The sequence below is a fragment of the Aricia agestis genome, chromosome 15 (assembly GCF_905147365.1).
Source record: "Aricia agestis chromosome 15, ilAriAges1.1, whole genome shotgun sequence".
Taxonomy (NCBI): Eukaryota; Metazoa; Arthropoda; class Insecta; order Lepidoptera; family Lycaenidae; genus Aricia; species Aricia agestis.
This window is the reverse complement of record NC_056420.1, coordinates 980,520-1,002,893: the sequence shown is the minus strand read 5'-3', so window position 1 is coordinate 1,002,893 and position 22,374 is coordinate 980,520. Positions and strand designations below refer to the sequence as shown.

Here is a 22,374-nt window from a genome sequence, read left to right as displayed (position 1 = left end):
TACTAGATGACGCCCGCAACTCCGTTGCGCCAAAACTCGTTTATCACGCGGGAACCGTACATTTTTCGGGGACAAAAATTATCCTATGTCCTTTCCCGGGACTCAAAGTATCTCCACGCCAAATTTCAGCAAAATCGGTTTAGCGGTTTGAGCGTGAAGAAGTAACAGACAGACAGACACAATTTCGCATTTATAATATTAGTATGATGATAAGGTAATTTTAGTATTAACTTTTTTACTTTAAAAAATGTGCTCGGCTCCGCGAGCGACCAGGTAACAGACTAGACGGCGGCGCGGCGGGCCGCATGTGGACCACGGGCCGCGTGTTGGCCACCCTTGCCCTAAAGCATTCACTACATTATAATTATTTACAAGAACCAGAGTGAATAAAAAAATATATTCTGTATTCATCTGGAACAAACCCTAGATTTTGTATTTTCAAAAGTTTCTATGAACACAGAGACAATAATTAGTAGGTATTACATTTTTCATAAACAGACCAATCATTGAAATAGTTTTTTATTTTATATTTTTATACTTACACATTTTTCAGTTTTTCATTTAAAATGGTATTTTTTTTCAAAGTTTTGACATCACACTTAGGCAAAACTTGTATAATTTAAACAACTATATATTGCTAAAAAATGTGTAAGTATAAAACTTAAGCTGCGACTGCAGCAGCTGCACTTTTATGAAGATTTTAAAGAAAGTGTGTTTTAATACAAAATGTATTGTCAGTCACACCTATAACTTGTTTAAAGCTTAAAAATTATGTACCAAGAGTCTGGACAAGATTTTTTAGACAATCACCTCATGCTTATTGCTTGAAAGCAGTTTTTATAATTTTAAAATTTCATTATTTCTGTACAATACAAATAAGTTTTGGCGCGTGGCTGAAATAACTGATTCCAACATCTTGTATTTCATTTTAGAGAATCTTCAGTTCTGAATCATTTGACCAATATGTATATGAATCCTGCTTTTAAATTTGTCTTACATTTACATCAAGATGGATTCATTTTATCAATTGGAATTTCAACAGATTATAAAACTTTCTCATCCTAGACAGGATTTATCCATTACAACCATTTCAGATTAGGAAACAAGTTCATCCAAAGCTTTGTCTTTGTTAAATTCATGTTTAGCCAGTGCTGTAGACACTCTTCCTTCCGAAAACCCTAAGTCCATCAGCTCACCCAAAATCAGCAGGCACTCTATTATCTGAAACACAAAAGTAATCACATTATAATTTGTATTTTATTAAATCTATATATATAAAACTCAAAGGTGACTGACTGACATGGTGATCTATCAATGGACAGCCCAAACCACTGGACCGATCAAGCTGAAATTTGGCATGCAGGTAGATGATATGACGTAGGCATCCACTAAGAAAGTATTTTGATCAATTCTACCTCCAAGGGGTTAAAATAGAGGATGAAAATTTGTATAACAATACTTCTTAACGCGAGCGAAGCCGCGGGCAAAAGCTAGTACAATATACAATACTAGATGACGCCCTCAACTCCAGGATAAAAAGTATCTTATGTCCTTTCTCGGGACTCTAAAGTATCTCCATGCCAAATTTCAACAATCAGTGCAGCAGTTTAGGCGTGAAGAGGTAACAAACAGACAGACAAACACTTTTACATTTATAATATTAGTATGGATGTGGTGACATACATGATAATAAATAAAACGCAAAAATTTTCATTTTGATGTTAACAATAAAAAGAGGTCAGTCATTTACCTGATAAATGAAATTATTATCACCATTCACCACAAATTGCAATCTATATGAAGGTCAAATGTTTTGTATTGCAATGCTTTTTATTTTTACGGCAACAATGTTACAAATAGATCAATAAAGACAAACATTAAACTTTGTTATCTTATCTAGAATAAAGTAAACAATAAACCTGAGACTGAATCAAGGATTGTCTCAGTTTGGCAAAGATTCGATTTTCAAACCAAGTCCTTATAAAATGATTTATAAATTCCATTATTTAAAAATATGAACCTTAACAATTTAATTTATATTTTATGACAAACAATCGTCAGAAAAAGCAGTCATGGCTAAAACATGGCAACATCAATCAAAGCAATACTTACTCTTTTATCATTATCCCCAACTAAACTACAGACTCTTGCCACTCGATCAAGAGGGAAGCCCATGCCATGTATCTTCTGGCAAACCCTCTGTAGTTCTGCCGGAAACTTGTCATATGGATTTGGTAATGTTTCACTCTTCTTTTTCCTACGCTCCTTTTTGTCACTACTTGAGTATGATCTAGGAACATTATTCTGTTTGATCAAGCCGGGACTTGTGTTACATGATGCTCGTTCACTTGCTCGCTGTCTCGCCGACATAAGCTCATCATTTAACTCTTTAACAATATCTGGAACACTTCGAGACCTCGATTTGACTGTATTCTGAGAGCTGACCGAAGGTGCACTCTCTATTTGTTCTGTGTTTTGTGTGGGATATGTGCTCTGTACATAGGGAACCGCTGGTGGATATTGATAATAAAATGGTTGTGGAATATATGATCCATTTGGAATATCAGCAGAGGTTGAGGTTACTTGATTTGTATAATATGGAGTGGGAACTGTGTACGGTTGGGGCACAAAATACTGGTAATTTGGTACATAAACATTTTCAATTGGTAACGTATTATCACAGATATTCTCTGGAAGGTAATACCCATTAGTCATGGGATAATGTTGGGGAGACGTGTACATAGTATTTGGCCCCTGCATGTTAGGATCAGCGTACACATTTGGGACGTATGTAACACCCATCTGAGCTTGAGAACTGCAGCTGGGGTACTGCTCGGGAATATAAGTCTGTTGAACATTACCAGTGTCTCTCTGACTCTGCAGCACTTGGGCCAACAGCTCCATATCGTTAATAGTTTTCAATTCTACATTGTCAAAGGGACTGGATGTATCATTTTCAAAATCTTTATAGGTTAACATATCAACATTCCTAGCTTGAGGCATTTTAGTCATATTTACATTCATCTTGTATTCCTGCAATGGGTCTGGGTCATCGAGCAGGTTATTCAACTGGTAGTTTGATCGAATTTGAATAGGTTGGAGTATATTCAACTGTGATTCTTGGCTTGTACATAAATATTCTTTTTCCGTGTTGCCAACATTTTCTATGTCCGGGCTATTCTCCTCAGTAGGACATGCTGTCTCATCAGTTTTTTCTACTTTGTCATCGGGTGACAGGGCACTTATCTCGTCAGTACTGGGGTACGATACCTCGGACACACTCAACTGTTTCAACCTCTCCTCAGCCTCAGCAGCAGCTATGGCATCGAGTTTCTTTTGTTTGGCCTCCTCGAGGAGTTGCAAACGATGTCGCCTCTCGTTTTTTTTCGTCTCTTTCGCACTCTTGAGCTCTTTGAGTTTAGAAAGTACGTTTTTCTCGAATATTGTGCAATACTGGACCCCGTCGACAACATTTTGGGCTCTGATCGAGCATTCGGCAACAGAATACGGCAGGTCTATTCTTGGAGGTCTTTTATACTTTTCGGATATTTTAACAGGGACACCGTCCATGTAGTCTCCAAAATGTGACATATTAAAAGGTCTAAGTCGATGTCCACAATAAAATAAGACGACTTAACTTGATTCCATAGATTTTTTGCACTTTTAAGATTACATTATCTTCTTTCGACGTCATCACTCGTTGTCTAAGTTACACTAATGAAACTTGCAATTTGCGGACATTCTGATAATCTCAATAATTACAAAATAAATTTAATTAAACTAAATTCTGCTCTAATTTCTGTGTATATTTTTGACCAATTTGACAAACGCAAGCAGAGTAATTGGTGATTGTCAAACTCAAAACTCATTTTATGACTTATGTCAATGCCAATTTGACAATAAAATTCAGTGTTACTGCTCATTAAAATTCTATAAAATAAAACATAAAATTAATTTATTATTTCAAGTGGATCAAAGATAACTTAATTATTCTCAAAATTAGCTCTAAAATATGCTGTAATGTGAAGATTGGTAATTACTTTTAATTTAAACCTAGCTAAGATAAATTACTGTTTTTTTATTAATTCATAATACCTTTTTTTATTAGTCAAATTCTTGAATATTTTTATGCGCTGGATATATGGATTTCTTTTGTCAAATTCAAAATAAGAAACTTCAAAATATGTCACGTGTAGTTTTCACTTTTCATAAGTCAGATTTGAGTCAGATGTCGCTAGTGATACCTTTTAAGTCATGGCGGATTTTAAAATTATAAATTTTTAGATTTACTGCCGTATTATAATTTGTGGGTAGATAATAGATAATTGCAACGTTCTCGAAAAATATCGTATCGGCCTATTTTAAAAGGGAACGGTAAGATACAGAGCGTTAAACTTTCAGAGTTGTATAGTAATTCGCCATCGGCCTGGGACATTTTGCGAATATATATTCTCCGTAAGACGGTAAAAATAGAAGAAATTAGTGAATAAATCGTCGCAGCCAGAAAATGCTCAGCACACAAGAGTAGGTGCCTCGATTGAGTCTAACTCGCTATTCGAGTACGTTAAGGTTAGTTTCTATTCTAGACTTTTTGACATCTATTTTCGCTTTATTGCGCTTTAACTTTTTAAATTTTCAACAGGCACCGAAGGCAATATGAACGAGGGCGCTCCGCTTATGTACCACGGGAACGCCTCTTTCAGCGGGCCGAGCACGATGTACATGGTGCAGGGTCACGGAGACCGGCAGCAGCGGCAGTACCCCGTGGAGATGCTGCAGGTTATAGGGGGAGTGCATGGTTCCCCCGGCCAGGGCACACCCAGGAGGTGTCACAAAAACCGCCAGATAGACAAGGACAATGCCTTTGGCTATGAATCTGATGACTCCAGTCTATCCAGCAGTGCATCCGGCTCAAATAAATCTAGTGAGAAAGGTAAAAAACACTTTCTATATAATTTAAAATTCTAATTCTAGATAGCTTGTATACAACTACCCTCATTATAGACAACAAATTATAGTCTACAGCTTGCATTCAATTCAAAATAGTATTATTTGTAGCTGGTACAAACTATGATAAAAATTAATATTTTGTACATTCTACATTTCCAAGAATCTGTGATTGAAGGATTATTAGTGTACTCATAGATTTGTAACTATTTCAGCTAGTCATTTCTTAACATAAAATGCACTCTTGATTGGTACAGTTGTTATGTCTAGAATATTTTGCAAATTTTCTAAAAAAATTTGGATTTATCAATCCATTCCACCAAAATAACTCAACAGAATGAATTTTACTCTCTTAAAATATAAATTATGGCTAAATTCCTACCTATTATAGTAAAAATTGTTTATCTTATTAAATAGATCTTTTTTTATATATCTAATTTTTATGCCTGAAATTGTAAAGCATTTTACATTCCATGTTCTGTATAATATTTTCAAGGTAGTAAGAGTAACTCTAACCTCTCGACCCCCATAAGGACACCGGTGACAGCGATAACAATAGAAATCTCTTGTATCTCGTTTTTCCACGACCTAGGGTTTAAAATTATCTCATAAGTGGAAGCTGTTAAGCATTCGTATCCTAACCCACAAAAATTTAAGACTAAAATTGAATACATAATTTTTTTGTGGGTACACAAATGCTTAAACAGCGTTCAGGTACTCTTAATATTTAAATTACTGTTTTAGATGTAAACCGTTCCGATGCATCATTATTGTCATCACCGTCGGTTCATCCCCAGCTGTTTGGAGATAGAGAGCAAGGTAATTCAGACAGCTTTTATTATTATATTGTTATATTTTTATTATTATATTATATTATTATATTTTATTTTTTTATTTTTATTTGGAAAACTTACAGCATATAAACAATAACATTAGAAGAATAAGAACAATAAGATTAACATAATTATGAAGTCATTGTGTTACATTACATATCCAAGTTATAGGCTTTTGATGGCTTTTCATAGTTATTTCTTGTTCTTCAATGGCTTGTTATCTAATATATTATGTGAAAAGATATTGTCTTTGCCCTATGTGCTTCGCCTATTTTGCCAATTTGACCCTCACTACTCAAAGAATATATTATTATGAAACCCAATAACAATTTAATTCAACACAAAGTACATTTGATATTCAAATATGAATTTAGGTGCGCGTACATTATGACGAGGCGCAGCGGGGCGGGCCGCATCTTCCGTATATTTTTGTGGATGAGCTGCGGCTTGCTCTATTGAGTCATAATGTGCACATACATGATACAACTCAAATGTCCAGGTGAGAACTGGCGTCAGGAGCGGGGCGCTGTGGCCCGCGAGTGGCGCGCGCGTCGTCGCGAGCCGCGTCCGCGCCGCGCCGCACCCGACCGATACCTCGCAGCGCACTACCCCGCCCAAGTCAAGTTCGCGCCCGACGACTTACTCAATGGTAAGTATGCAAGCTTGTGGTGAAATGTCCGTCCATATACAAGTTGTAACAAAAATAAGTGATAATACTTTAGGGTGTGTATGTGTTCCTTATAGAGAGTTCACTGTTTTTTTTTTATGAAATAAGGGGGCAAACGAGCATACGGGTCACCTGATGAAAAGCAACTTCCGTCCGGACACTCGCAGCATCAGAAGAGCTGCATGTGCGTTGCCGGCCTTTTAAGAGGGAATAGGGTAATAGGGGAGGGTAGGGAAGGGAAGGGAACAACAACTAATACTATAACAACTAAATATAATGAAAACAAAATAATATTAATGTCTAAGGGGGGCTCCTTCGCTCTATATCAAAAGTGGCAAAAGGTCGGGACTTGAATTTTTTATACATTCTTTTGTTATATGTGTACTTTAATATTTAATAATAATATTAAAATAAAATAAAAATTCATGAGGGCTCCCATACAAAAAACATAATTTTTAGCCTATTTTTGCTCTGTATCGTATTCTTGCGCGAGTCCGGCTTGCACTTGGCCGATTTTTTTTTATATTTGCATGTTTCACACACAGAATCAGCTGTTATAAGGAAAAAAATTGATAAAAATGTTTATTACAATTACCCCTGTATTGCTAGAGACAATATTTTCTTTTCTCACTTTTTGCCATCAGATCCTGGTAGACCTATAAATGCTTTTTAGTTTTTTATTATATTTTTATAGCCACTAGAGTGCAAAGACCTGTGTTAAAAATAGTAAGACTTAATTAAATTAGATTTAAGATAGTAAGTCCGTTATTTTTTTAAATAGTTGTAGTAGCTCTAAAGCTGTGATTATTTCAGAAAAACTGTTGAGTCTGTGATTTCTTAAATTAAGAAATTCCAGTAATTATTTGTTTTCCTTGTGTCCTTTAAACTATTTGCACTCATTACTAAAGTTCAACGTGAAAGCGGCATTGACATAAGATACGCAGTATAATTGTAATACTACTGTGCAGTAAGTAGTATTGATGAGTTATTTCAGTTCGTGTTCCTACTCATAAATGCAGTAACCTGTTAAAATACGGCGTATATATTATGGTGTAGGACTTTTCCTTACATTGAACCATCTCATATATATGCCGTAAGTACAGGAAACTACACATAAATGCAGTAAGAAACGCTTTTACTGCATTTATGAGTAGTTGAGTACCGAGTGAAAACTAAGCGAAGCCATAACTGAAACGGTTTTTTTGAAATTTTACACACAAAACATTAAACAAAAAGCAGAAAACTAATATCCACTTCATCTTCTAAATTCTCTCTTTGAACCCATATATATATTTTTACTAATGGTTGAGTAACAAAGTGCAGGTAACCAAAAATAAAATTTCAACTTTGACCGCGTTTTTCTCGAAACCTTTGACATGTTCTTTACTGCGTTTACAAATTGCGCGGCAGTATACTTGTTCTTATTTACAGCGAACACTGCACAGTGCACGCGGGTGTGCTCGTACTATTTATTTACGCGCAAGATTGATTTAATTATTCAGTGAACCCGTTTGCTCGTTTGCCCCCTTATTTCATTAAAAAAAAAAATTCGACATGACGCATATTTTAGGGTTCCGTAGTCAACAAGGAACCCTTAGGGTGAGGCCAAACGAGCGTAATTTTGTGAGTCGTGAGTCACCTGATGGAAAGCAAATACCGTCGCCCATGGACACTCACAACATCAGAAGAGCTGCAAGTACGTTGCCGGCCTTTTAAGAGGGAATACGCTCTCTTCTTGAAGGTTTGCAGGTCGTATAGGTCCGGAAATACTGCTGGTGACAGTTCGTTCCAGAGTTTTACAGTGCGCGGCAGAAAGATACGCGAAAAATGCACGGTGGAAGACTGCCACTCATCAAGGTGATGAGGATGGTACTTTAGACAAAGCCATCGCATTCACGGTTTTTTCTTCGGGTGTGCACACGTTTCCAGTTAAAAAATGATTATGTAATTCGCGGCAAAGTTTGTTGAAAAAGAAATGTTTAAGGAAAATCTCTGCACTATTATAAGAAGAGTTAATTGCAATATTAGAAAAAAAAAAATAACGAAACTACTTTGGAATTTGGATAAGGAAATGGTTAAGCGATAGGCATGTAAGTGGGGCTTCTGCCTTGTTGCCTCCTTGATCTTGTGAGTTGATCCTACACGAATTGATCGAGTGCCGAAGAGCGCATTTATTAACCGACTTCCAAAAACGAGGAGGTTATACGTTCGGCTGTGGATATGTTTTTTTTTTTTATGTATGTTCAACGATTACTCCGCCGTTTGTGAACCGATTTTCAAAATTTTTGTTTTGTTATATTAGGTTTTACTCCAATTTGGTCTCATTGTATTTGTATTTGGTATCATGAGTAAGCGAGGGAACTCCTCAAAACTCAAATGGAAACATACATTTTGGTTTCGTATGAAGTGTTTCAGGCATATGTTACCAAAAAGTAGGATTTTGCACCAGGATACACCATGGTTCGAAGGTGGTGAACAGAACTCCTTACTCCTTATAGATACATATTTTGGGGTTTCGGCGTTGTCTTAAAAACTGAAAGCATATACTACTATGCAAATTTAATTAACCATCATCATCATCACCACCCCTCCACCATACATCCATGAGTAATCGAGGGAACTCCTCAAAATTTATATGGAAACATATAGTGATTTCGATTATATGAGAAGTATCCTAAGCATATGCTACCAAAAAGCAAGATTTTACAATTAGATAATATACCATGGTTCCGATGGTGCTAAGAGAACTCCGGATTCCTTATAAATACAAGTTTGCGGCTTTCGGAGTTGGTTTAAGAACTGAAAGCATATGCTACTATGCAAGTTACATTCATCATCATCATCATCACTAACACCAGTCACCACACCATGAATTATCTAATTATAACCCTATTATTGGTACTTTTAATCGTCTTTAAGATCGAAACCCGAATTTGTCGAACGATTTAAAAAATTATAATGTTATTTCAATGTAAATGATTCGACCTTGGTGTTTAGGTTACCAAGTTAGCAATTTGATCATGAGATCTTTGAGGTATGCTAAACTCCTATGCTAATTTATACGGACGATTATAGTTATATTTGAACATAATATTAAGTATATTATGTTGAGCTGATGAGTTTTCATTAGTGTAATGATAGAAAGAAAGTCACCGAACAGAACTTTAGAGCCATTAAAGACAGGCGTATGAACATTAATTATATCATTGCTTGATTAACGCCAAGCATGTTATACAGTGGTATATGCTTGGAGTTGCTTAAGCAATTCTGAAGTGGTAGTGATCTCAGACAATGAGTTCTCACATCCTGAAAGTGTATCCTGGATCCAAAGTCATTAAGCATTAGTCTGTACAGGAAACCTTATAAAGGACTAAAAAGAGTGAAATTATTATTTTTAACAAAAAATTAAAACCGACTTCCAGGGTAAAACACTATAATAATTTATAATGAACAAAAAAGTATTAAATAATAATTATTCTTACTCTTTGAAGTGCCTTAGGCATAATTCTCCTAAACCTCAACTATTTCTGTACACAATATCTTCATTATTTTGAAGTCGGTACCAGTTTTAAATATTAAAAATATTTTGTCATAGAACTTAGTAATCTTAGCCGGTACCGTCTTCAAAATAATAAAGATATTGTGTACAGAAATAGTTGAGGTTTAGGAGAATTATGCCTAAGGCACTTCAAAGAGTAAGAATAATTATTATTTAATACTTTTTTGTTTATTATGAATTATTATAGTGTTTTACCCTGGAAGTCAGTTTTAATTTTTTGTTAAAAATAATAATTTTCTTTTTGTGTCTCAACGCTTATCCCACAAGCATTCGTGTATAAATTTTCAAGTTTCCTCTTCGTTTAAATTCGTCGCAGAAATTCCAAACAGATATTATATACATACACCGTATTATTGTATTGACACATTTGATACGAAGTAATAATTAAATGTATAAAAATTTGTTTACCAGTTGACATAATATTATTGTATGAACACAAAATGCGGCCCACTCCGATGCGGCCCGACACAATGCGGATTGCGGGCATACATTGAGCTTCATTTCTAAATCCATACATTTATTGCAGGTTCACAATGGGACATGTTATCGCAAGAGATTTGGGACAAGTTTGTGAAGTCCCAACAGACCGAGGAAACGTTTCGTAAGAAGATGAACCTGTGGAGATATCTGCACATCACAATCAAGGTATTTTTTTAAATGTAATAGTTATACAAAATTCTCGTGTCACAGTGTTTGTGCGCGAGCTCCTTTCAAAACGGCTATGTACATTTGTTAGGCCCGAGAATAGATTTTTATCTACTTTTTATTATTTTATACTGATACTAAAAATCTATACTAATATTATAAAGCGGAAGAGTTTGTTTGTTTGTTTGAACGCGCTAATCTCAGAACTACTGGTCTGATTTGAAAAATTATTTTACGCTAAAACTTATAGAAGCGAAGAAATAGAGGAAAATGTGGCAAAAACGGGGGAAATTATTTGAAAGGGCTTATCTAATGAACCGCTGGAGCAGTTTTTCTGTTATTTGGCACAGATAAGAAGTTGACCACGTGAAGGATCATAGGCTATTTTTTGTGAACTAATTTGTCTATGAAATATCTAATTTACGCGGGCGAAGCCGCGCAGAACGCCTAGTAATTTATATAGGAAAACAACGTTTACCGGGTCAGCTAGTATTTTTTTTATAAAATAAGGGGGCAAACGAGTAAACGGGTCACCTCATGGAAAGCAACTACCGTCGCCCATGGACACCCGCAATATCAGACGAGTTGCAGGAGCGTTGCCGGCCTTCTAAGAGGGAATACGCTCTCTTCTTGAGGGTTTGCAGGTCGTATTGGTCCGGAAATACTGCTGGCGACAGTTACAGTTAGCTATGTTGTTACAACTAGAAGTAAAAACATTATCCGGCGGTAATCATAAATTTTTCCGCTATTGGAGTATCCTAATATGTCCTTTCCCGTGGTGTAAAATTAAGTTTCTGCTGAACCAGTTGCAATGCTTCACTAGGACTCTTTCTAAACAGGGAGGTGACAGCACCGGCGTTTTTGCGCCTTAGTGTAATTTTTTTGTACCACTTACTGGTGAGATAACGTACCATCCAAGAATTTGATTCATAGAGTCTGCCATTTGCCTATGAAACAACTTCTCTGATAGTACCTATTTATAAGGGCAAAACTTGTATCATAATATTATATTATGACTAGCTGTTGCCCGCGACTTCGTCCGCGTGGACTTCAGTTTATAGTACTTTATAGCGCGCGATGTCAACAAAATTGGTGTCAAAAGCTTTTATAAAAAAACCCTGGTACCCTTTAAATCAATACAGCTGGGCAGTGTGCACACAATAAGTATTTCATTTTTTTATATTAAACTTTATATTTTATGCCAAATTTTAAAGCTTATTTAGCCCTCCGATTACACAACTTTACCCATAAACTATTTATCATTGATAGATTTAAGGTTACGTCACTGCACAGATAAAGTACTGAGTTATTTAATACCGTAGAATAGATATAACAATCGAAAAAAATCGAAACTTAAATGTAAGATGATACCACGTCTTATAGGTAGACTTTTGAGCAAGCGTCAGCGCGATGTAGAAGACGCACGGCGCCATCTATTATGAATTGTTAGAACTAACTTAATTTGAACAAATTTACGCATTTTCACCCCCTTACAACCCTTTTTTCCAGTAAAAAAAGTAGCCTATGTCCTTTCTCAGGCTTTAGACTATCTGTATACAAAATTTCATTACCATCGGTTCGGTAGTTTTGGCGTTTGGCGTGAAAGCGAGACTGACAGACAGACAGACAGACAGAGATACTTTTGGCGTTTGGCGTGAAAGCGAGACTGACAGACAGACATACAAACAAAGATACTTTCGCATTTATAATATTATTAGTATAGATTATGTGCACACTGCACAGCTGTTTTTGGGTATTTTGATTAATTAAGGGCCGCGCTACACCGGAATGGCAGCGGCGAGGCGAGCACTTTCAGCGCTGCCATTCCGGTGTAACGCGGCCCTAAGAGGGGTACCACTTACCAGGGTTTTAAAAAGTTTTTAAATTTGACACAAATTTTGTTGACACCGCGCGCTATAAACTAAAGTCCACGCGGACGAAGTCGCGGGCAACAGCTAGTTAGTTAATATTAACGTGTATAACAATCGAAAGAATCGTAAAACCTACCTCAACATGGTACCACCTCTTATAGAAATACGCATGAGCAAGCAATAGCGCGATCTAGGGGACTCTTGGCGCCATCTGTTTTGAGTTTTTTGGAACTAAGTTAATTTAACCAAATTTACGCATTTTCACCCCCTTACAACCCCTTTTTCCAGTTAAAAAGTAGCCTATGTCCTTTCTCAAGCTTTAGACTATCTGTGTACAAAATTTCATTACAATCGGTTCAGTAGTTTTGGCGCTGTTGTTTTTGAATTTGATGTCTAAGTTGGTAGGTGAGTTATTAGTTAATAACGTGTATAACAATCGAAAGAATCGAAAAATCTAGCTCAATATGGTACCACCTCTTATAGAAATACGTATGAGCAAGCAAAAGCGCGATCTAGGGGACTCTTGGCGCCATCTGTTTTAAGTTTTTGGAACTAAGTTAATTTGACCAAATTTACGCATTTTCACCCCCTTACAACCCCTTTTTCCAGTTAAAAAGTAGCCTATGTCCTTTCTCAGGCTTTAGACTATCTGTGTACAAAATTTCATTACTATCGGTTCAGTAGTTTTGGCGTGAAAGCGAGACAGACAGACAGACAGACAGAGATACTTTCGCATTTATAATATTAGTATAGATAATATTCTAACGTATTAAAAACTATAAACAAAAACATACTAACTAATAAGTATGATTAGTTCTATGTTACAATAAAGTAAAAAATAAAACGCCATCTGTTGAATCGTATTAGAACTAAAATGTTCATTCCATCGATATATTTCTGGATTTTTTATAATATTATACATCAAATATGTTTAAGATTTTTGAAATTTTATTTTAATACACATCCAAGACCCAGGATTTCATTACAATCGGTTCAGTAGTTTTGGCGCTGTTGTTTTTGAATTTGATGTCTAAGTTGGTAGGTGAGTTATTAGTTAATAACGTGTATAACAATCGAAAGAATCGAAAAATCTAGCTCAATATGGTACCACCTCTTATAGAAATACGTATGAGCAAGCAATAGCGCGATCTAGGGGACTCTTGGCGCCATCTGTTTTAAGTTTTTGGAACTAAGTTAATTTGACCAAATTTACGCATTTTCACCCCCTTACAACCCCTTTTTCCAGTTAAAAAGTAGCCTATGTCCTTTCTCAGGCTTTAGACTATCTGTGTACAAAATTTCATTACTATCGGTTCAGTAGTTTTGGCGTGAAAGCGAGACAGACAGACAGACAGAGATACTTTCGCATTTATAATATTAGTATAGATAATATTCTAACGTATTAAAAACTATAAACAAAAACATACTAACTAATAAGTATGATTAGTTCTATGTTACAATAAAGTAAAAAATAAAACGCCATCTGTTGAATCGTATTAGAACTAAAATGTTCATTCCATCGATATATTTCTGGATTTTTTATAATATTATACATCAAATATGTTTAAGATTTTTGAAATTTTATTTTAATACACATCCAAGACCCAGGAAAATTGAAAACTTTTTGTTCCGCCTGCGGGACTCGAACCCAGGACCCCCGGGATGAGCGCTGGCCACGCGCAATGCGAATTCATTTTCATCGAAATTTTCATGGAAATAAGATATTTTCCCACATCAAAATGTAGCCTATGTCCTTTCTCAGACTCTAGAATAACTGTATACAAAATTTCATTGCAATCGGTTCAGTAGTTTTGGCGTGAAAGCAAGACAGACAGACAGACAGACAGACAGACAGACAGACAGACAGACAGACAGACAGAGATACTTTCGCATTTATAATATTAGTATGGATTTATGTATCAAAAACAAAAACGCCTCTGAATTTATATCAATTTTAATCTCACGAGATTTCAAATGTCGCATCCAATATAGGAAATCAGAGTGTTTATCTCGAGAGGTATGTACGTAGTTGTAATAATAATTTGTTTGTCGCTTATCTGACAACAGATAATGCCGTGATGCTGTAACATAATGTAACATTATACACATTGGTTTCCCAAAGGCTGATAACAAAACAAATTATTTTGTAAAATATAATTTTAATTTTTTAAAATATGCGACTTTAACCTATAAAGTCGTATATTTTAAAATCTTTAAACTATGTAATATTATAAAGTTATGTAAATATGTAGAAGTAAAAATACCTAATACTTAGTGATTTTCTTTATTTTGACGTAATCTCGAGTCGTGACGTACATGCTAAGTGCTAAGGTGCGCAGGCGCCGCTAAACGATACAAGGTCATATACTGTGTCACCCAATTTTTACCTAATAAAAGGTAGATTTCTTCCAAATAATTTCCATCTAAAAAAATCTTAATAGCAACATAAGATTAATTAAATCTTATATATTTAAACGAGCAATTCTTGTATACTGGGTACTTTTTATATTGATAAGTGCCTATTTTGTTGAACAAATAATAGTAAATTATTACAACTCGAGACTGACGGCGACCATTGTTTGTGCGACGGGATAGCGATGGACGTTGCCATGGTGACATACTTATTTAGTCACTTCAATAAAATAATATGAGCGAAATACTTTATATGGCGAAACAACGTTTGCTGGGACAGCTAGTTATATAAAAATAAGTCGAGTTTTCCTTTCTGACGCTATAACTCCAGAACGCCCGAACCGATTTTCACGGTTTCGCATTCTTTGGAAAGGTCTCGGACTCTCGGGCTCCGTGAGGTCTATAGAAAAAATATATCAGAAAAAACTTCAAGAGAAAAGCAGTAAAACAGGGAAAATCATTTTTCACATACATCGCCATCTCTGATACATAGCATGTGCCTACTACAACGGCGCCAGTACGTGGTGTGTGAGTAATTGAGTATCCCTCACGAAAATAAGTACGTTTCATTGCGAAGCGCGATATACTTAACCGATATCCAGTCGGGCGGAAAGCTAGTTTTTTTAAATATAATGTAATAGTGGTCCAAAATAAACAGTAATAATTAACAAAATAGAAGATATATATAATCGCAATAATATATAATATAGATAATAAATTATCGCAAAGTAGGCAGGCTGAACCGAGCAGAGTGGATTTTATTATGGCAAATAAAATCCACTCTGCTCGGTTCAGCCTGCCTACTTTGCGATAATTTATTATCTATATTATATATTATTGCGATAAAAAATTCATTTCTCTTCCTCTTGCATGCTTAGCATGGCCACAATAGAAATTTCGAAAGAATAAAAACACTGACATTTCACGAAACTCTGACAACAAATGAAATTTGAAAGTCTGTTCTTTAGGTCCATTATTCCATAATATATATTGTCAACAAGGACAAACTGACAGATTTTTTTTTTCATTCCGTGGCTGCTCTACCGTAAACAAAACACTTTCTTTGGCGGTTCTAAGACTGCCTTCATATAAGGTCGCCAGAAGAGCGGCAGCAGCGTGACTTCTATACTAAAAAGAGCAGCGCGAGAGCTGCGCGGTTTTCGCGTTAAAGCGCGGCGGCGCGTTGAGGCAGCGTTGCGTCGACGCAGCGCTGCCGTTGCGTTGTTTTACATACAATCAAGATCAACCAAGGTGTTCACACGGCGCGCTGCGTCGTGACTTTTGACAGCAGCGCGCAACGCACACATGACGGACAGCAGCCTCCGAGACGAAGCGCGGGGGGTGTTGACGTTAATACTGCTTCGTAATAACGCTGCGATGACGCAGCACCCGTGTGGCCGGTTATGCGTCAAACGGCAGCGCTGCGTCGACGCTGACGCAACGCGCCATGTGGACTGGCTGTTAACGTGACTTTAGGCGTGTTCTGATAATGGATCTCGATTATCCCGCAGAGCATATTCCCCCGCTACGGCCTGTACGTGGTCGGCTCCACCATGTCGGGCTTCGGTCTGGAGTCCTCCGACATGGACCTGTGCCTCCACGTGCGGCCGCCCGCCGGCACGCCGCCCGCCCTGCCGCCCAGACACCACGCCCTGCTCCACCTGCACCACGTGCTGCACCACATACGCGGACTGGATCCTGGTGAGTTGACAGTGACCTTGACAGATTTGAATTGATTGTTGAGTGTAAGGGTCAATTTATACTAGCGCAGAGTCGAAGCGCATCGAAGTGAATTACCAAAAACTGCACATAAAAAATTCAACCTTAGCTCTAGAGTGTAAGCCCGCTGACGTCATTTCAGACGTTGTTAAATATAATATGTTGTCGTTTTCCTAAATTTCGATAGTGCAATGCAGGATTGTGAGGCTGATTATTGTGGGTACCGCCACAGGGTCATTTATTTAATTAATTTATGTCTGTAGATGCGGAGCTGATCCAAGCGAAGGTGCCGATCCTGAAGTTCCGTGACGCGCGGCACGGGCTGCAGGTTGACCTGAACTGCGACAACGTGGTCGGCGTGCGCAACACGGGCCTGCTGTACGGGTACGCGCGCGCGGACTGGCGCGTGCGGCCGCTCGTCGCGGTCGCCAAGCTGTGGGCGCGCGCGCACCACATCAACGACGCGCGCAACCGCACGCTGTCCTCGTACGCGCTCACCCTGATGGTGCTGCACTACCTGCAGTGTGAGTATACCTGGCTCTGTGTAGACAGTTATAGATACTGACAGCTAGTAGCGACGACGTGGTGGCGGGCGCAACTCGGGCCAGCGCTGTACGGGTACGCGCTGACCCTAATGGTGATGTATTACTTGCAGTGTGACTATAACAATAGTAGAAATGGGAAATAGTGGACAAACTGACAGATTTTAGAGACAAAATGGCGGATGTCCTATGTCTAACTGTCACTTTGTCTATTCTTCCATAGAAAGAAACCGCTTCTATGGTGACCATGCTATGCCTGCTGGCTCTGTTTAAACGCATCGTCCAATGGTAAAGAGCGTAGCTGTTGACTCCGATGGGATTCTAACGTTGGGAATATGTTGTTTCCAAGTTTAAAGAGGACTATGCCGGCTGATCAACTGATTGTCTGACGATTGGGTCATTCTACTTGATGACCTAACCGAAGCCTCGGATGGGCATGTAAAAACTAAAAAGCCTGCGCCTGCGCCTGATCTCTCGCCAGTCGTGTCGGTCGTCGGTCATACTGTGGTTATAGGGACTCTATCAGTTGACGTGGACGCATGCTGCGTGCCGATATGGATAGTTTAAATTTAAGATTATGTATTTAATCTGAACTTCGTATATCGACGCCAACAGGAATCCGCCAATAGGTTATATAACTCTTGCAACCTTTTACAGGTGGAACTTCCCCCGCGGTCCTGCCGCGCGCCGGTGAGGCGGCCACGGGACGACAGAACCGCGCGACTCTGGCCGAACTGTTCCTCGGACTGCTCAAGTACTACGCCGAGTTTCCGTGAGTCCATAGTGACCTTAATAAGACAGAAGCATTTGAGGGATTCGTTTGACCCATCTCTGTTTGTAAATATTTTTTGTGTATGAAAATCTGTTATGATGTCTTTGTATGTTAAAACCTAAATACTCTGCGATAATGTAGTTCTATGTTAAAGCACAAATCAATAGGCGTCATATTTTTTCCGTAATGTGGGCCACAAAATGTAAAGGTTGTGGGATATACATATACTAGGACGAGCTTCTGCCCGCGGCTTCGCTCGCGTTAAGAAGTATTATTATATACAAACTTTCATCCCCTATTGGAACCCCTCGGGGTTGGAATTTATCAAAATCCTTTCTTAGCGGATGCCTTCGTCATAACATCTACCTGTATGCCAATTTTCAGACCGATCCGTCCAGTGGTTTGGGCTGTGCGTTGATAGATCACTATGTTAATCAGTCAGTCACCTTTGAGTTTTATATATATAGATTACTAGGGCTCGCTTCGCTCGCCCTGATAATAATGAACTGTTATTGTAACCATGAGTGGTATTTCAGATGGCGGCAGTACGCGGTCTCGGTGCGTGCGCGTCGTGTGCCGCTGTGGGAGGCGCGCGCGCGTGCACCCGATCCTACCCGCTGGAAGCTCATATGTGTTGAAGGTAGGCTTTATCCGATTATGATGCAAATTAATTGCAACTATTAAACATTATTGGTAGATACTGAAACCATGCGCCATTTGCCTCCGGTTTCGCCGATCAAAGTTATGCTCGGTCTACAGGCTAAAATTTTAAATCCACTTTGCAGAGCCATTCGATCTGTCCAACACCGCGCACTCCGTGTATGACCCGGACACGTTTGAAGTGATCGTGAACACGTTCAGAGAGAGCCACGCGCGGCTCGCCGCCAGCCTGCAGCTCCGTGACGCCTGGCCGCAGCGATGATCGGGGGGCACTAGGGCCCCGGCCGCGAGAGGCCCCGCCCATGGCCCCTGCAGAGGGCCTTTGGCACGGGGCCATTAGCTCGATGGTAGCTTCACTAATTGGCACAGAGCCTAAAAGTCCAGAAACTGTGCATAGTAAGGCAGCCGAAGCCCGAAAGCCCCTAAAATGAAGCCCCCAGCTTGTGCTGTGTGCACCGGTTGTTGACTTGCTTGGTCAGTTGTGGCAAAGACATTAGGCCCACAGGGATTTCTTTTAAGGCTAAGCGCTCACTTGCGACCCAGTGCCGCGGATGTGAGTCGCTTTACAAGTGATGCTTCGGCTACTAGTGCCTCGTGCCCAGTGTTCAAAAACAATGTGGACATACCAAAATGTGTTCCGAGTGATGTTAATGTTAGTCTCGTCCTGCCGCTCTGTGAGTGTGCTAAATTGTTCAGTGACTAGTGACTAGTAGTTGTCCATGACTGGATCGTGCTAAATTACTGTGGAACGTGAACTGATCTGAGGATTATGACTGCATTGTCCGGCAATGTTAGCGTTAAATTGTAAAGTGCGTGAAGATATATTTTTGTCTATTAGCTATTGAAGGTAGGACAGTCCTAAGTGCCGTAGATTAATACACAAGAAAGGTAGCCTACCTATCTATGCGACGAAGCGTACCCTCTGCTCAGTACTGATGCATCTCTACGTAAATTGGTCATCGAAAGACGACCCTGATTGGCTGCCTTGTTAGCAAAGATCAGCAGGCTACCCTTACACCATTACGGGCTGTGATACGCGACTGATTCCTCTGTACATATATCTTAGACGTAGCAAACTGTCCAAAGATTAAAGTGACCTAAGAAATATTTTCTCTGAGTACTTGTATAGCTTAAATATATCTACATGAAAAGCTTTAGAACGAGTGAAGGCTTTGAATGCCTTCGCACACATCTAAAGTGTTACAATTTGGTTTTTTAGATGTGTGTAGCGGCATTTACTGAAGTATATTATGCCTTACTGTTGTAGATCTACTTAACTTGTTATCTCCACTATATTGCGGTCTGTTGTTGTGTTTTTGCTGTTTATATTTTATATGTTTATTGGCAATGCATCTGATACTATGTGAATAATATGTTTGAAAGTCATAGTATCTCGATGTTATTATATTAATAGAGGTATATTTGTCGGAGACTTGGCGGTTTTTTGACTTGAGTCTATTGAACGAGGAATCATAGGAAATCCTTCAAACTTTCATTGATATGTGGCTTCATGTAAATATAAAAAAAAAAGTTTTTTAAAATTATACTCGGAACTTGTACGAAACAAAGTCACAAAACCAAAAGTGTACTCCTATAAATCACATCCTGCTAATTTTAAAATGTATTTATTTTTTATTTATAAGTTATTTAATAATTATCGGTGTAAATAGTGAGGATGTTGCGATATTGAGACGTCGAGGGTTGTATGTGTGTAAATAATGTTTTGTTTTGTAGACAAACGAGAACATGTTGTGTTACTTATGCAGGCTCGGCCGTGCATTGGTTAGGAATTTATTGGGCTGTTCCTACAGAAAAATATGGGAGGGTTTGTCAAATAAAAGTATTATTATGTGATAACATAATTGTTGATATTTATCAGGAGTATGTCATAACTCATAACTATAAAACTAAAAAAGCTAATTACAAACTTCCAAAAATATTGGTGCTAATATTGTTATGTTGCCTTTAGCTTAATTCTTATCGAGTATTATATTAACATAAAGTAATTTTAAACTGAGCATATCCTACTCATAATGTAATCGGTAGCAAAATGCATTAAAATATATTATTACGTATTTAACTAAATGTGAAGTACTAATGCAATAGGAAAATTACGTATTTTTTTTTATTTTTTCCAGATTTACCATATTATGAAATATTGAACAGAGGACAAATAATTTTAATCTTTTATATTTCTTATTTTAACAAAATAAAACCAAAGAAAATTTTTCAGCCCACAATATGATAATTTCCCCACTGCATGAGACGAACGAGTCCCAGCAAATAGCAATAAATATTGTTAGTGAGGGTTTTATAATGATTTTTGTCGAGCGTAACACCACTCAATGCGAAAGTACAATTAATATTATAAATAAATGAGTAACATGTAAGAAAATAAGAAAACTGTTAAAAAGTCTCCAGAAATGTTTAAATAAAAATTATATTAAAAAAAAACTTAAAAACAAAAATCTAAAAAAAAATTTAAAATAAAAAATAAACAAAAAAAATATATATATTTACAAAAAAAAATAAAAAAAACTGACGTGCACGAGATATTTTTGCATGTATTTCTAACTGCTTGGGCATACCAACTGCCAAAGATCTTGTGTGGAATTAAACCACATATTATATAATGCACATATTAGCTCACAGGAGACAAAATATTTTGTCTTTGCAATTTATTCTTCCAGATTCATTAATGCGAGATAAAGTCGCATCAGAGTTTTGTCTCCAGGGAGAGCAAACTGCACAGCCTAATTTTTTTCTACATCAATGCAAGAGACATATCTGACACACAGTTTTTTATATTTTGGCAGGGCTCTTTTAGAAGTTGTGTCAGAAAAAACATTTTACCATCACAGGTTTAAATGATGAATGTTCCTTTAAGGCCTAACTTAACTCTTTTAAAACCAATTTCTAGAGTCACTGGTGTCTACCTAAAACCGTGGTACCTCAAAATTAAAAACAGTTGCAGACGCCCTGTCGGGCCCCCGTAAGGGCTACTGGGGCGCCTGTGTGCAAAAAAAGGATTTTGTCACCCCTTTAGGCAAATTTTTTGGGACCTTGGTTTTGGCGCCCCTAAAGATTGCAATTTGACGCCCCTAGAGGATGGCGCCCGTGTGCATTGCACACATTGCACATATGGAAGCGGGGGCCCTGGTTTCAGAAGCAGTTTCTATGCCAAAGATCTAGATTCTAGACCAAAAAAAAAACAGAAAAATGGCTTTGTCAAACAAAAAGTGAGGCCGGTTTTTATGCATGTGGTCACACTTGTATTACACACTACTTAACTGCACACCGCGACAGCTTGCCTTCTTAAGTAAGGTCAGTGTGCGTGACTCGCACAGCGAGGCGTAGTTTGATTGGCTCAGTATGGCCTGAGTTTTGGGTGACAGAAGTTTATTTTTTTGTTGGTCTGAGTTGAAGGCTACCAAATTGATGGCTATTTTTTCAGTAAACAATATAGCGTCGTTGCGCCTGCCAAATCCTGTATGTGTGTGTTTAGTACAATTTTCAGGGGTAGACAATAAACTATTTTATTGAATGATTCATGGACTTATCAATAAATTAAATATGCAGTATGGTGGCAAATCTAATGATATATGAAATAAGACTTTAATTTATTGATAACTGATAAGTCCATCAATCATTCAATAAAATAGTTTATTGTCTACCCCTGAAAATTTTACAAAAAAAACATACAGGATTTGGCAGGTCATTTTAAAGCTTTGCCACTGCCAGGTTTAT

The 22,374-nt window shown here is 37.7% G+C and overlaps 2 protein-coding genes across 3 annotated transcripts; one reads left to right on the top strand and one right to left on the bottom strand.

Moving 5' to 3' along the window:
- Positions 1-582: 582 nt before the first annotated feature.
- Positions 583-3,824, bottom strand: LOC121734294. Its single transcript, XM_042124820.1, has 2 exons — positions 2,113-3,824; positions 583-1,221 (listed from the first exon to the last, which is right to left on the bottom strand). Exons 1-2 carry the CDS (start codon positions 3,589-3,591, stop codon positions 1,096-1,098), a joined length of 1,605 nt encoding a protein of 534 aa, XP_041980754.1. The 5' UTR covers positions 3,592-3,824; the 3' UTR covers positions 583-1,095.
- A 414-nt stretch (positions 3,825-4,238) lies between these two features.
- LOC121734493 (poly(A) RNA polymerase gld-2 homolog A-like) lies at positions 4,239-21,561 on the top strand. Of its 2 annotated transcripts, none has more exons than XM_042125111.1 (10): positions 4,239-4,374; positions 4,643-4,933; positions 5,692-5,766; positions 6,280-6,429; positions 10,533-10,651; positions 16,446-16,635; positions 16,917-17,177; positions 17,853-17,967; positions 18,504-18,607; positions 18,753-21,561. In XM_042125111.1, exons 2-10 carry the CDS (start codon positions 4,657-4,659, stop codon positions 18,887-18,889), a joined length of 1,428 nt encoding a protein of 475 aa, XP_041981045.1. In that variant the 5' UTR covers positions 4,239-4,374; positions 4,643-4,656; the 3' UTR covers positions 18,890-21,561. The 2 variants fall into 2 exon arrangements, with proteins under 2 accessions (XP_041981045.1, XP_041981044.1); XM_042125110.1 differs by having other exon boundaries at positions 4,239-4,569.
- The last annotated feature ends 813 nt before the right edge of the window (positions 21,562-22,374 follow it).

Coding starts and splice junctions, on each gene's coding strand:
- LOC121734294 (XM_042124820.1), bottom strand. CDS start 3,591: ATGTCACATTTTGGAGACTACATGGACGGTGTCCCTGTTAAAATATCC. Junction 1,222..2,112: donor TTGGGGATAATGATAAAAGA/GTAAGTATTGCT, acceptor TTTGTGTTTCAG/ATAATAGAGTGCCTGCTGAT.
- LOC121734493 (XM_042125111.1), top strand. CDS start 4,657: ATGAACGAGGGCGCTCCGCTTATGTACCACGGGAACGCCTCTTTCAGC. Junction 4,934..5,691: donor AAATAAATCTAGTGAGAAAG/GTAAAAAACACT, acceptor TTACTGTTTTAG/ATGTAAACCGTTCCGATGCA. Junction 18,608..18,752: donor GAAGCTCATATGTGTTGAAG/GTAGGCTTTATC, acceptor TCCACTTTGCAG/AGCCATTCGATCTGTCCAAC.